Below are 13,659 nucleotides of genomic sequence, written 5' to 3'. Positions count from 1 at the left end.
ACGGCACTGGTTCTCAGACCTTCAGGGTCTGTCCGTGGACAGTCCTCTGCGGTTGCCGCTACGACCGGACCTTTTGTCGCAGGGTCCTTGTCTTCACTGGGACCTGACTCGGCTGTCTTTGACGGCGTGGCTGTTGAGACGGCCATGTTAAGGTCCAGGGGGTTTTCCAGCTCTGTAGTGCGTACCATGTTAAGAGCTCGGAAACCGTCTTCCGCGAGGATATATCATCGCGTGTGGCATACGTTCTTCCAGTGGTGTCGACCAAGAGGTTATGCACTGCGGGAGTTTCGTCTGTCTCGGATACTCGCCTTCCTACAAGCGGGACTAGACCATGGGCTAGGCCTTGATTCTTTGAAGGTACAGGTTTCGGCCCTGTCTGTCTGGTTTCACCGTAGGATTGCTGCAATCCCTGATGTGCGCACCTTTATGCAGGGCGTTCTGCGAATTCAGCCGCCTTTTGTTCCACCTGTTGCGCCTTGGGACTTGACTGTGGTCCTGAGGGCTCTCCAGGGACCGTCGTTTGAACCACTGGGCTCAGTGGATCTTAAATGGCTAACAGCTAAGACTGTTTTCCTTCTGGCCATAGCTTCGGCCAGACGTGTTTGATTTAGGGGCTCTTTCTTGTAGACCCCCTTTCTTGATTTTTCATGGGAACAGGGCAGTGTTACGCACTCGTCCTGAATTTCTTCCCAAAGTTGTTTCCCAGTTTCATGTTAACGAGGAAATAGTTGTTCCGGCTTTTAACTCACCTGGCCTTTCAGTGGGTGAGGCCACTTTGGATGTTGTGCAGGCCTTAAGGACTTATGTTGACCGCACTTCTTCATTTAGGAAGTCGGACGCCTTGTTTGTCCTCTATGGCTTCCGTAAAAAGGGTTGGCCTGCTTCAAAGCAAACTTTGGCAGCCTGGATCCGTATGACTATTTCTGAAGCTTATCTTCATGAAGGCCTGCCGGTTCCTCCTTCTGTGAAGGCTCATTCCACTAGGTCTGTGGGTCCTTCGTGGGCAGCTCGACGTGGTGCCTCTGCAGTCCAGATCTGCAAGGCTGCTACGTGGTCCTCTGTCCATACCTTCGTTAGGTATTACAGGTTTGACACCTTTGCCTCTCAGGATGCTTCCTTCGGGCGGCGGTTTCTCCTTTCAGCACAGGAGCGTCCCCACCCTTAAAGGATACTGCTTTGGGACATCCCCAAGGTATCCTGTGGATATCCTATGGACCCTGAAGTAGAAAATATGAGATATGGTAAGAACTTGTTATCTCTATTTCTACGAAGTCCATAGGGTTCCACAGGACTCCCGCCCTGTCGCACCAGATGGGCTTTGCTCTGGTCACCGGTTTTTCCGTCTCCCTCTGGTGAGAATGTGATTCTTGTGTGTATCCAGATCTTTTTTCTCTCTCTTCCTTCTCCTCCTTCGGCCTATGGCTTGGTACAAAACTGAGATGCCTTGGCTCGGGGGCGGGGTATAGGAGGGGGACCCTAGTGCATCCTGAGAGGCTGAAAGCTTAACTCTATGGTGCCCGATGACTGCCATCACACCTATACCCCCCCAAGGTATTCTGTGGAACCCTATGAACTTCGTAGAAATAGAGATAACAAAGGTAAGTTCTTACCATATCTCATATTATTTGTCTGAATTGAAGTACAATTATTGTGCACACCCATATTATTGGTACAGCATGAGTAAATCTGTGCTGAATTCTTAACCAGGTATACCAGGAGCGTTTGTACCAGGAGTACACCTACAGCAAAGCAGAAGGCCATCTGAAGCAAGTGGAAAAATTATATGCACATCAGGTACAAAGCAAAGACTCTGAGTTAGTCGCCATGAAGGAGGAGGTGAACTCTTTAAAGAAAATCCTAGAGGAATACAAGAGAAAATACAGTGAACTCTCAGAGAAACTAATGGAACGCAACCGGCAGTATCATAAGTTGCAGGGAATGTATGACGGGTTGAGACTCCGCAGTATCGCTGTGGCTAACAGAGAGACTTCTACAAATGGAGAGCGAGCTCAGCATGATCAGTTTGGGGTCTTTGGCATCTCCATGGGTAAGCAGAAACAAAGGAACAATAAATGGGTAGAACTTGATAGGCTGTTACACCTACAATGGTTTTGTCCGTCCTGAAAAAAAAGGGACATTTTTTTCTTGTGGTCTGTTTTCAGTTAAACGGAGAAATACATGTATGCTTTCACATGACACAAAATATACGGCACGGTCGCCGTGTTACAGCTGTGAATAGCCACTGACAAGGACGGCTGCCTTGCCGTGCCGTCACCGTAGATGGGGAAATACATGATTTTATGCATGCTTTCACGCACCATGGTTTTTGTACGTTCACCTTCTGCCCATCCACAGTCTTCAGTTTTACAAATGTGGCTACATGGCACAAAATTGTTGCTTGTGAAAGTGACTGATCCAAGCAACGGCAGATCCACTGAATACTTAATCCATGGAAAAAAAAAAACCTTTCCGTCCGGATAAGACCTATGTGTTTGCAATAAGCCTTAGTTTAGCATTTAAAATATGTGATACAGTATATCACCTTTTTAAAAATGACACATTTTTTAAAGATATGGCCCTTTAGTTTACATGCTTTACCAGTCTCGCTTCTGTCCTGCTTTATAAATCCCTGCTCACAATTAATAATTAGTTTAGAGTTTAGTTGAAAAAGATTTCTAAATTATATGTAATTTTTATGTGCCATTCTACTTATTGCAGTGGCTGTAATAAACCCATGCTTCACTCTCTACTCATAACACCCTTACATTTGCAGTATTATTAGAATATTTACTACTTTTAGATGGTAATATACATTTGCTGAGGCAGTATTATTGCTGTAATGTAGAGGTGGCAGTACAGTAATCTGCGTGCGGCACAAGCAATTGCTGTAATTTTGGAAGTATTGTTACTTGAGTGTATTGCTGTAATGTGGCAGGTATTGCAGATTGTAGTAATGTGTATGTGGGGGGTGTTTTTTTTTTTTTTTTTTTTTTTTTTGGTGTAATGGGAATGCTTATAATGTAATGTTGAAGCAATGTTGGGGAGGTCATTAAAATAAATAGACCTGTTATATGTGAATGCAATTGAATAAAAGTTGGAGCTGGTTGTTGGTTTATTAGTTGCTCTGCTGTCCAGGAGGTGAATAGTATCTATCCCTTTTCTAATGTATGGTACTCACCTATTCGATTACTCTGCTGATCGGGTAAACTCTCCCAATCAGCCAAGTGCTGTGTCCCCAGCTTGACCTTCCTTTCAGTTACCTACGAGGCATGCACACACTGTGCAGACAGGGATGTAGTTTATAGACCGGCAGAATAAATGCCGCCGGTCTATATCCCGACAGCAGAAGCCCCACATGGGACTTAAGATAAGTGTCTATACCAACGCCTATCTTAATCCCGATGCCGAAGGACGCTGGAACAATCGAGGTAAGTCCGGCTGTCCTTGGCACTTAGCCCAGGGAGGGGGTTAGGTTTAGGCACCCCTAAGAGAGGGTTATCCATCGGGATCCTCCTCTGTCAGGCTTCCGGCGTCTGCATTTCATCCCAGCGGCTATTGAGCCACCGGGATTTCATACCCAACCCGTGTAGACATAACTTAGTGTGTACGGGCTTCTATGTGATCGGGAGGTCGGGCCGACAAATATTAAACAGCCCATAAGATGTGTCCTCCTGATCCCAACCGTTGCATGAGTGTTATAAGTTGTTTATCGGCTAATGCTTCTGCAATGGTCCATATACAATTGTCGGCACGATCTCCCTATATTGAGTGATTGGACCGACAATTGTAGGTGTGTACCCAGCTTTAGTGTGGCCCCAACATTCCAGGATCTGGCCAAGCAGCGACTAAGCTTATTACACCAGAAGGTAGTAAAAGCTGCAAGAACTGTCTGACAACTATCCTAATTGTAGTGGGACTGTATTGTGCTCTCAGGATTTTGGGCCTGATTCAGAGGTGGAAGCTAAGCAGTAGCCGCTATTGCGAAATTACGTCTTTGGCGAACAAGATGCCGGCATTTCTAGATCATCTGTTTTGTGTTTCACCGAGACTTGGAGAACATATCTCTGATAACTCTACCTGCCGGGTTTCCGCCTGTATAGGACAGACCGAATTCTGATGCTTTCAAGGAAAGCAAAAGGAGGGGGATCTGTTTCTATATAAATGACCAATTATAAGAAATCACCTACCCACGGTGTTATGAGACTGAAATTGGCAGGCGAGCTGAATATTTTCTACCGTAGGTTTGAAAAGTCTGATCCTGTTCTATGTGCCAGTTCTGATCATACTGTTCAATTAAGGGAATCCCCCTCAAGTTCTTTATCTGGGTCTGGGAGTGTCGCACCTGTGTTTTAGGTCGGACAAGAGGAGTTGGCTAAACTGTTCAGAGGATTGGGACCCAGGAAGGCACCTGGTCCGGATGGTGTGTCCCCATCCATTTTGAAAACCTGTGCTGAACAGTTGGCCCCCATCTTTACAAAGATCTTTAATAGTTCTTTGGAATTGTGCATTGTCCCTTCTTGTTTTAAGTGTTTCACAATTGTTCTGGTACCTAAGAAGAAATCTATCATCGCAGGCCAGAATGACTACAGACAGATTGCATTAATGTCTGTGATCATGAAAATGTTTAAACGCTAGATGTTGACCCATCTGAAGGAGATGGCAGATACCCTCTTGGACCCCTTGCAGTTTGCCTACTGGGTGAGTAGATCGGTGGAGGATGCAGTCAATATGGGACTGCACATCAAAACTGTGAAAGAACACATATGGAATTATGTTGTAAACAAATCAAAATATGTTTTTGTATTTTGGATTCCTCAAAGTAGCCCCCTTTTGCTTGGATGACAGCTTTGCACACTCTTGGCAATATGGGACTGCACTATATCTTAAAACATCTTGATCTGCCGGGTACCTATGCGAGGGTCCTGTTCATCGACTTCAGTGCGGAGTTCAATACAATCGCCCCAAGGATATTGTACACCGAATTGGTTAAGTTGTGAGTTCCGGTATCTACCTGTACCTGGATCGTAGATTTTTTTAGTGTATAGGAGGCAGTATGTGAGAATGAGATCAGAATGGAGGCACCTCAGGGATATGTCCTTTCCCCTTTGCTTTTCTCTTTGTATACGTTTGACTGCACCTGTAGTGACCCATCAGTGATCAGTTGGCACTGTGGTGCAGGCGGAATAACTTGGAGTTAAAATCACTTAAAATGGTGGAGATTGTTGATTTTAGGAAACACTCAGCAGTAGTGTCTCCACTTACTGTGGCTGACCACGTTGTATCTATGGTGGATTCCTTTACATTTTTGGGTTCAATAATCTTGCGAGATCTGAAGTGGGTGTACAACTTTGATGCTACTGTAAAGAAAGTGCAGCAGAGGTTGTATTTTTTGCAGCAGCTTAGAAAATATAACCTTCCACAGGAGCTAATAACTGTTTTTTTATTCAGCAATAATTGGTCCGAATTCAATTCAGTGTGATGATGAATAGCCGCGGGAGGGAGCTCCCGCAGCTATTCAATACACTGCGCTGTGTGCCTTGTCGGGAATTGGTTAAGTCAGAGAATGCCGGTTCTCGTGACTTAACCTGGGTGTTCAGACGTGGTAACTGCCATTCTCCGATTAAAGTGCCGGGCACGCGGCTGTTAGTGCCGCGCTAAGTCGGCAAACAGCTGCGCGTCCGGCACTTTTGTCGGATTCCTCCTCGCATCCCAAGGGGGTGTGTGTGCGTGAAGAAATCCTTTAGCCACTCAAACAGCACGGTGTATTGAATAGCTGTGGGAGCTCCCTACTGCGGTTATTCATCATTGAATTGAATTCGACCCTTTGAGTCTGTGTTATTTGCTTCGATTATCGTGTGGTTTGGTTCAGCTAGTGAACGAGATAGGGCAAGGATTCAAAAGGTAGTCAGGACAGCGGAGAGAATAATAGGTTTTGAACTCCACCCCCCCCCCTCCCCCCCACTGTGCGGGAGTTGTTTCTGTCCAGGGTCAGGAAGCAGACCATGGGCCTGATTCAGCAGCGTATGCAATAGCAATCGTAGCTGCGATTTTGTACGGTACGCAGCTGCGAAAATATGCTAATGCCTGCCATAGCTCATCCAGCATAAAGATGCCCACTGATGCTTTCTCATGTCCGCACAACCTTGCACTCCAGCGTATACATCTGTACCTTTGACGCACATCGGCCGTCACCACCATATACACCAGGTCTGACCAGCTGCACAAACTGGTCTCGTCACATGCAGTGAGTACTCAAGCTGAGTATGCAATCGCAGTGGCTAATGTATGCACGAAATGACGTTCAAACGGACAGCCACGTCTGCGTTTTTCCGACCAACCCCCCCGTCACCACTCCCAAACATACGCAAACCTGTCACTCACTCTGAGATGGATTCGTCTATGCATGCATAATCGCAGTGCATTTGCAGCATATGTGCAGTGCGGCTTATGAGCAATGGCTAACAATCACTCGATCAGCGTACGTAGTTGCGTTTGCGAATGCTGCTGAATCAGGCTCTAGGTTTATTGTAGGAAACCAATCTCATCCTGGTCATGATTTGCGATACAGAGCGTGGACTGTTAAGACATCTACGCATTTGAATAGTTTCTTTCCTCAGGCAGTTCTTTTGTTAAATACTTAAGGGTAGAATAATTGAACGGGTATTTAGTTGGGACAGAACCAGCTTATATTAATTGCACTGACTAGGGGCAGGATTGCTTTCTAATTACTGATAGATATCAGCTGGTGTCTTGGCTTCCATGAGTTTTTGCACCTCACTTTCTTCATGTGTTCAATACTTTTTCACATTATTACACATAACTTAATTTATGGACATCTATGGTTTGGTTTCTTTGCATGTGTGGATTGTTGCTGACATTTGGTGAAAATTCACTACAATAGCCCCATTACAAATATTTACTGAGAACAATTTTGATGTGTTCAATACTTATTTTAATATATAGTACCAGTCAAAAGTTTGGACGCACCTTCTCATTCAATGGTTTTTGTTTATTTAAATTATTTTCAACATAGTAGATTGATACTGAAGACATGAAAACTGTGAAAGAACACATATGGAATTATGTTGTAAACAAATCAAAATATGTTTTATATTTTGGATTCCTCAAAGTAGCCCCCTTTTGCTTGGATAACAGCTTTGCACACTCTTGGCATTCTCTCAATAAGCTTCATGAGTTAGTCTCCTGGAATGGTTTTGAATTAACAGGTGTGCCTTGTCAAGAGTCAATATGTGGAATTGCTTGCCTTCTTAATGTGTTTGAGACCATCAGTTGTGTTGTGCAGAGGTACGGTTAGTACACTACTATTTGACTACTGTTGTAATCCATATTATGGCACCAACCGCTCAACTCAGTAAAGAGAAACGACAGTCCATCATTACTTTAAGACATGAAGGTCAGTTGATACAGAATATTTCAAGAACTTTGAATGTATCCACAAGTGCAGTTGCAAAAACCATCAAACGCTATGATGAAACTGGCTCTCATGAGGACCGCCCCAGGAAAGGAAGACCAAGAGTTACCTCTGCTGCAGAGGATAAATTCATTAGAGTTACCAGTCTCAGAAACCGCTACTTAAGAGCACCTCAGATTAGAGACCACATAAAGTCAAGTAGCAGACAAATCTCAACATCAACTGTTCAGAGGAGACTGCATGAATCAGGCATTCATGGTCGTATTGCTGCGAAGAAGCCACTACTGAGGATGAATAACAAGAAGAAGAGAATTGTTTGGGCCAAGAAATACAAGGTATGGACATTAGACCAGTGGAAATCTGTACTTTGGTCTGATGAGTCCAAATTTGAGATTTTCGGTTCCAACCGCCGTGTCTTTGTGAGACGCAGAGAAGGTGAGCGGATGGTTTCTGCATATGTGGTTCCCACTGTGAAGCATGGAGAAGGAGGTGTGATGGTGTGGGGGTGCTTTGCTGGTGACACTGTTGGTGATTTATTCAAAATTCAAGGCACACTTAACCGGCATGGCTACCACAGCATTCTGCAGCGCCATGCCATCCCATTTGGTTTGCGCTTACTGGGACCATCATTTGTTTTTCAACAGGGCTCCTTGGCCAAGAAGGAAAGTGACAGAGTGCTGCGTCAGATGACCTGGCCTCCACAATCACCCAACCTAAACCCAATTGAGCTGGTTTGGGATGAGTTGGACCGCAGAGTGAAGGAAAAGCAGCCAACAAGTGCTCAGCACCTCTGGGAACTCCTTCAAGACGGTTGGAAAAACATTCCAGGAGACTACCTCATGAAGCTGATTGAGAGAATGCCAAGAGTGTGCAAAGCTGTCATCCAAGCAAAAGGGGGTTACTTTGAGGAATCTAAATTATAAAACATATTTTGATTAGTTCAACACTTTTATTGTTTACAACATAATTCCATATGTGTTCTTTCATAGTTTTTATGTCTTCAGTATTAATCTACTATGTTGAAAATAATTTAAATAAACAAAAACCTTTGAGTAAGAAGGTGTTCCAAACTTTTGACCGGTACTGTGTGTGTGTGTATATATGTGTGTGTATAATATATATATATATATATATATATATATATTCCATAGACAAAATAACCTTACGGTTTCACATGTCCCATTAAGGCTGCTTAGACATGATCTGGAATTTCACAAAACCTATTGAATTCTCACACTCAAACTTCAGAGCAATGAAATTATGATCATTAAGGCTAATGCCTTAATGGACGTGTTCCTCGTGTAATACAGGTATGGTATGCCATGACACCATGTGGTTAACTGCAGATTCAGCACACTCACAGAGTGAGATTGCTGTCACTCACTAAATGGTGGAGCTGCTAATTCACAGAATTGTGTGCTCATTGGAATACACACATGCAGTCTATGCAACTGAGGTCTGAGCAGTGACATGGCTGGGGGCAAGGCAGTGGTGCAGATGGAAGGAAACAGTGGCACGGATGCAGGAAGACAGGGCAGTGCACATGGGGGAAGACAAATTGGTGTGGATGAAGGCATGCAGACTAGCACAGTTGGGAGAACACACAGCTGCAGGGATTGGGTAAGTTATAGCAGCATGGAGGCGAAGATAGTGTACATGCATAGACAGAGTATGATAGTTTTAGCAATTAGGGAGCTGAATGTGTATAATAAATGAGATGGATGTATTGAGTGAGAAGGATGTTGGAATCCAGTGGGACTATTGTGGTGACTAAATGGGAAGATTGTGGGCACTGAATGAGATGTATGTGCCACATAACTGCTCAGACCTCAGTTGTATAGACTGCATGTGTGTATTCCAATAAGCACACAATTCTGTGAATTAGCTCCACCATTTTGTGAGTGACAGCAGTCTCACTCTATGAGTTAACCACATGGTGTCATGGCATACCATATCTGGCAAGGAACACGTCCATTAAGGCGTCAGCCTCAATTATCGTAATTTCATTGCTTTTTGAAGTTTGAATGTGAGAAATTCAATAGGTTTTGAGAAAATTCTGATCATTTCTAAGAAGATGCAGGAGTGCGGACCAGTGGCAGCAGTGGAGCAGTGCACATGGGCATCAGCGGGCGACAGAGGTGCTCACTGGCGCTGGGAAAATAAGATGATATAATAAAATGAGAAAATAAGACACAGATGTATGGATGAATCTGTGAGATCTATCTATGCATATGTGTTTAAAATTTGAATTGTATAAAATAAAAATTAAAAAAAGGGACATTTCCCCCCCTCCCCAAACACAACCAGCCCCGGGCCTTTCACAGCCGGTCCTGGTTGCCAAAATACGGAGGACAAACGACGTAGGGTCCCCCGTATTAAGCACAACCAGCACCAGGCTTTTCAGAACCAGTCCTGGTTGCCAAAATATGGGTTCCCCGTATTCAGGGCAACCAGCACTGGGCTCTGGTGCTGGTTGTGCTTCATACGGGGGACCCCTACATCGTTTGTCCCCTGCATTTAGCACAACCAGTACTGGCTTTTCTAAGCCCAGTGCTAGTCAGCTTTTTATTTTTTGGGGGGGGGGGAACGCCATTTTTTTTACACAAGTTTTCTTTTTTCTATTAAACAGAAGCACAGACGGGTCTCACTGATCTCGTCCCTGCTTCTGTATTTATTTATACACAGATGCAGGTATCACGGATCTTTCAGATTCGAGCCTGCATCTGACTGCTGCTACATCCCCCGGGACCTGTCGCCTGCACCACTGCCGCCCGCTACGCCGCTCCTAACGCCCGCTACTGTCCCCGGGTCCTGGCCGCAGCTAACACTCGCTACCCCCCCTCCCCCCCAGGTCACAGCAGCAGCTAACGGCCACTTCCTTCCCCTGAGCCCACTGCCGCTACCGCCCGCCTATCCAGCCATCTTGGTGCACCCATGTGAAGCCACAGTGAGTACACCTGCAGGAGGCTCCTACTGAGACTGCGCAACAAGTTGGAACTTCCTGTCTCTACAATGGCGGATTCGTGAGGTAATAGTTTAAAACTGTAACTTTTTCAATTACCTATACCCCAAAAGCACCTACTAAATTTGCCACCTACCCTGAGTTATGCCTTCCCAAAAATCCCCCATAGAGAAAAGCAGAAAAATGGTCCTAATTGAGAGTGTCAGAAAAAACTGACAGTTGGAGCTTTAGATTACTCCCAAATCCTAATATTTTATGTTATTGCCCTGAAATGGCATGCAGCACCAAGCAACCGTTCTACCCGCCCGTGCCAAATTTCAGCTCGGTACCTCCAATAGCTTTTGAGGTGTAGCCCCTCAAACACCATGCCCCCCCTCGGGAGTTCTCTATGGGAGGATTGCGTTTGGAAATTCAGCCTTAATACAAGGGCACGACTATATATATATATATATATATATATATATATATATATAAATAATATATAGATACAGTCCGGTGCATAAATATTGGGACATTGACAGAATTTTCATATTTTGGCCTCTATTTATTCACCACCACAATGGCTTTGAAAAGAAACAATCAAGATGTGCTTTAACTGCAGACTTTCAGATTTAATTTGAGGGTAATTACATCCAAATCAGGTGAATTGTGTAGGAATTACAACGTTTTCTATATGTGCCCCCCACTTTTTAAGGGGCCAAAAGTAATGGGACTATCAACTCAAAAGCTATTTCATGGACAGGTGTTGGCTATTCCCTCGTTATTTCATTATCAATTAAGCAGGTAAAAGGTCTGGAGTTGATTCTAGGTGTGACATTTGCATTTGGAATCAGTTGCTGTCGACTCTCAATATGAGATCCAAAGAGCTGTCACTATCAGTGAAGCAAGCCATCATTAGGCCGAAAAATCAAAACAAACCCATCAGAGAGATAGCAAAAAAATTAGGTGTGGCCAAATCAACTGTTAGGAACATTTTTAAAAAGAAAGAACGCACCGAAGAGCTCAGCAACACCAAAAGACCCGGAAGACCACGGAAAACAACTGTGGTGGATGATAGAAGAATTATTTCCCTGGTGAAGAAAAACCCCTTCATAACAATTTGCCAAATCAAGAACACTCTCCAGGAGGTAGGTGTATATGTCTCAAAGTCAACAATCAAGAGAAGACTTCACAAGAGTGAATATAGAGGGTTCACCACTAGATGTAAACCATTGGTGAGCCACAAAAACAGGAAGACCAGATTAGAGTTTGCCAAACAACATCTAAAAATGCCATTACAGTTCTGGAACAACATCCTATGGACAGATGAGACAAAGATCAACTTGTACCAGAGTGATGGGAAGAGAAGAGTATGGAGAAGGAAAGGAACTGCTCATGATCCAAAACATACCACCTCATCAGTGAAGCATGTTGGTGGTGGTGTCATGGCGTGGGCATGTATGGCTGCCAATGGAACTGGTTCCCTTGTAGTTATTGATGATGTGACTGCTGACAAAAGCAACAGAATGAATTCTGAAGTGTTTCGGGCAATATTATATGCTCATATTCAGTGAAATGCTTCAGAACTCATTGGACGGCGCTTCACAGTGCAGATGGACAATGACCCGAAGCATACTACAAAAGCAACCAAAGAGTTTTTTAAGGCTAAAAAGTGGAATTGCAATGGCCAAGTCGATCCCCTGACCTGAATCCGATTTGAGCATGCATTTCACTTGATGAAGACAAAACTGAAAGGAAAATGCCCCAAGAACAAGCAGGAACTGAAGACATTTGCAGTAGAGGCCTGGCAGAGCATCACCAGGGATGAAACCCAGCGTCTGGTGATGTCTATGCGTTCCAGACTTCAGGCTGTAATTGCCTGCAAAGGATTTGCAACAAAGTATTAAAAAGTGAAAGTTAGATTTAGGATTGTTTAGTTTGTTCCATTACTTTTGGCCCCTTAAAAAGTGGGAGGCACATATAGAAACCATCGTTCACCTGATTTGGATGTAATTACCCTCAAATTAAATCTGAAAGTCTGCAGTTAAAGCACATCTTGTTTGTTTCATTTCAAAGCCATTGTGGTGGTGAATAAATAGAGGCCAAAATATGAAAATTCTGTCAATGTCCCAAAAATTCGTATTTTTAGAACACATGAGAAATATGAAAAATAGGGTTACAAATCATAGCCTGCCGAGGCATTTTCAAGAATATCATAGTAGCAACCCTGATGCTCTAAAATTTAAAGGTATTGAGAAAATGGTTATAAAAAAATCGGGGTGGTGACCTGGATAAAGATTTGATGAAGAGGGAAACCTATTGGATTCTGGCACTGGATACTTTAATACCAAATGGTCTGAATGAAGGGATAGAAATTACACCTTTTTTTAAACAATTAACAATTAAGCTATTTAATAACAGATGTAATAGTTTAGAATAATTCACTCTGTAGAGTTTATGGAAAATGTTATAAATGTTTTAACTTATGTGTGGTGTAGAAGATGTAAAAGTAATAACAGTGAAAAATGTTTATCACAGCTATATCATGATCATGTGTTTATATATTTTCTACATATTGATTTGTAAAATGTTTTATATATGTATAATGTAGTTTTATAATTGTAGTATGTAAGTTTTTATTTTTGAGCATGCGCACATTGGGTGTAACTAGGGATATGGACGGAAAAGAAAACATGGCCGTTTAGCACATACAAATGGTAATGAATGAAGTGTAACCATGAGGGTGTAAATGCAGTGATGCACACACCCCCGCAGTGATTGGCTAGGTCAGCCTTTGTATAGAGCCTAGAACGTCATGAAGCACCACCCTCTGACGAAGTCTATGACGAAACTCGTTAGGGCGGGGCTTCAGTGACGTCCACAACATGGACCCCCGGCGCTCTGTGCATCTGATCGGGAACGCATGAGGTCCGACCTGCAGCGGCCTGGCAGCAGCATCCGGCGGCAGGGTGTGTGAGCCCAGCGGATTTCCCAGACAGTGTCCAGAGACATCCGGTGGAGTATTTTATATCAAACCACGTGGTAACCAGCCCACATTGTTTTTAATGAGGTACGAGTGGTACCATGTGATGTGTATGTTATATGAGCAATAGATGCTTTATTAAATCAACGTTTATTTTGCACTATGGAGCGCTCTTCTTTTATTTTATATTAACAGATAGATATATATATAAGCAGTCACACGGTCCGGCACTCGTAATAAGCATCCAATAGCTGCAGGCGTGCCCTCACAACATACAAAAGTATAGAAGCATCTGCTGTCTTG

General features: G+C 43.7%; 1 protein-coding gene across 1 annotated transcript in view; it reads left to right on the top strand.

The window, feature by feature from the left end:
* CCNB1IP1 (cyclin B1 interacting protein 1) overlaps positions 1-13,659 on the top strand; it is a 53,162-nt gene that overhangs the window by 29,965 nt on the left and 9,538 nt on the right. Inside the window, exon 3 of the mRNA XM_088470205.1 lies at positions 1,708-2,047. Coding sequence (XP_088326331.1) covers positions 1,708-2,047 — 340 coding nt within the window. The remainder of the gene's footprint in view (positions 1-1,707; positions 2,048-13,659) is intronic.

The sequence above is a fragment of the Taudactylus pleione genome, unplaced genomic scaffold (assembly GCF_031769625.1).
Source record: "Taudactylus pleione unplaced genomic scaffold, aTauple2 ptg000095l, whole genome shotgun sequence".
NCBI classification, from domain to species: Eukaryota; Metazoa; Chordata; class Amphibia; order Anura; family Myobatrachidae; genus Taudactylus; species Taudactylus pleione.
The sequence above is the reverse complement of the archived record's forward strand: the minus strand, read 5'-3'. Positions and strand labels throughout refer to the sequence as shown.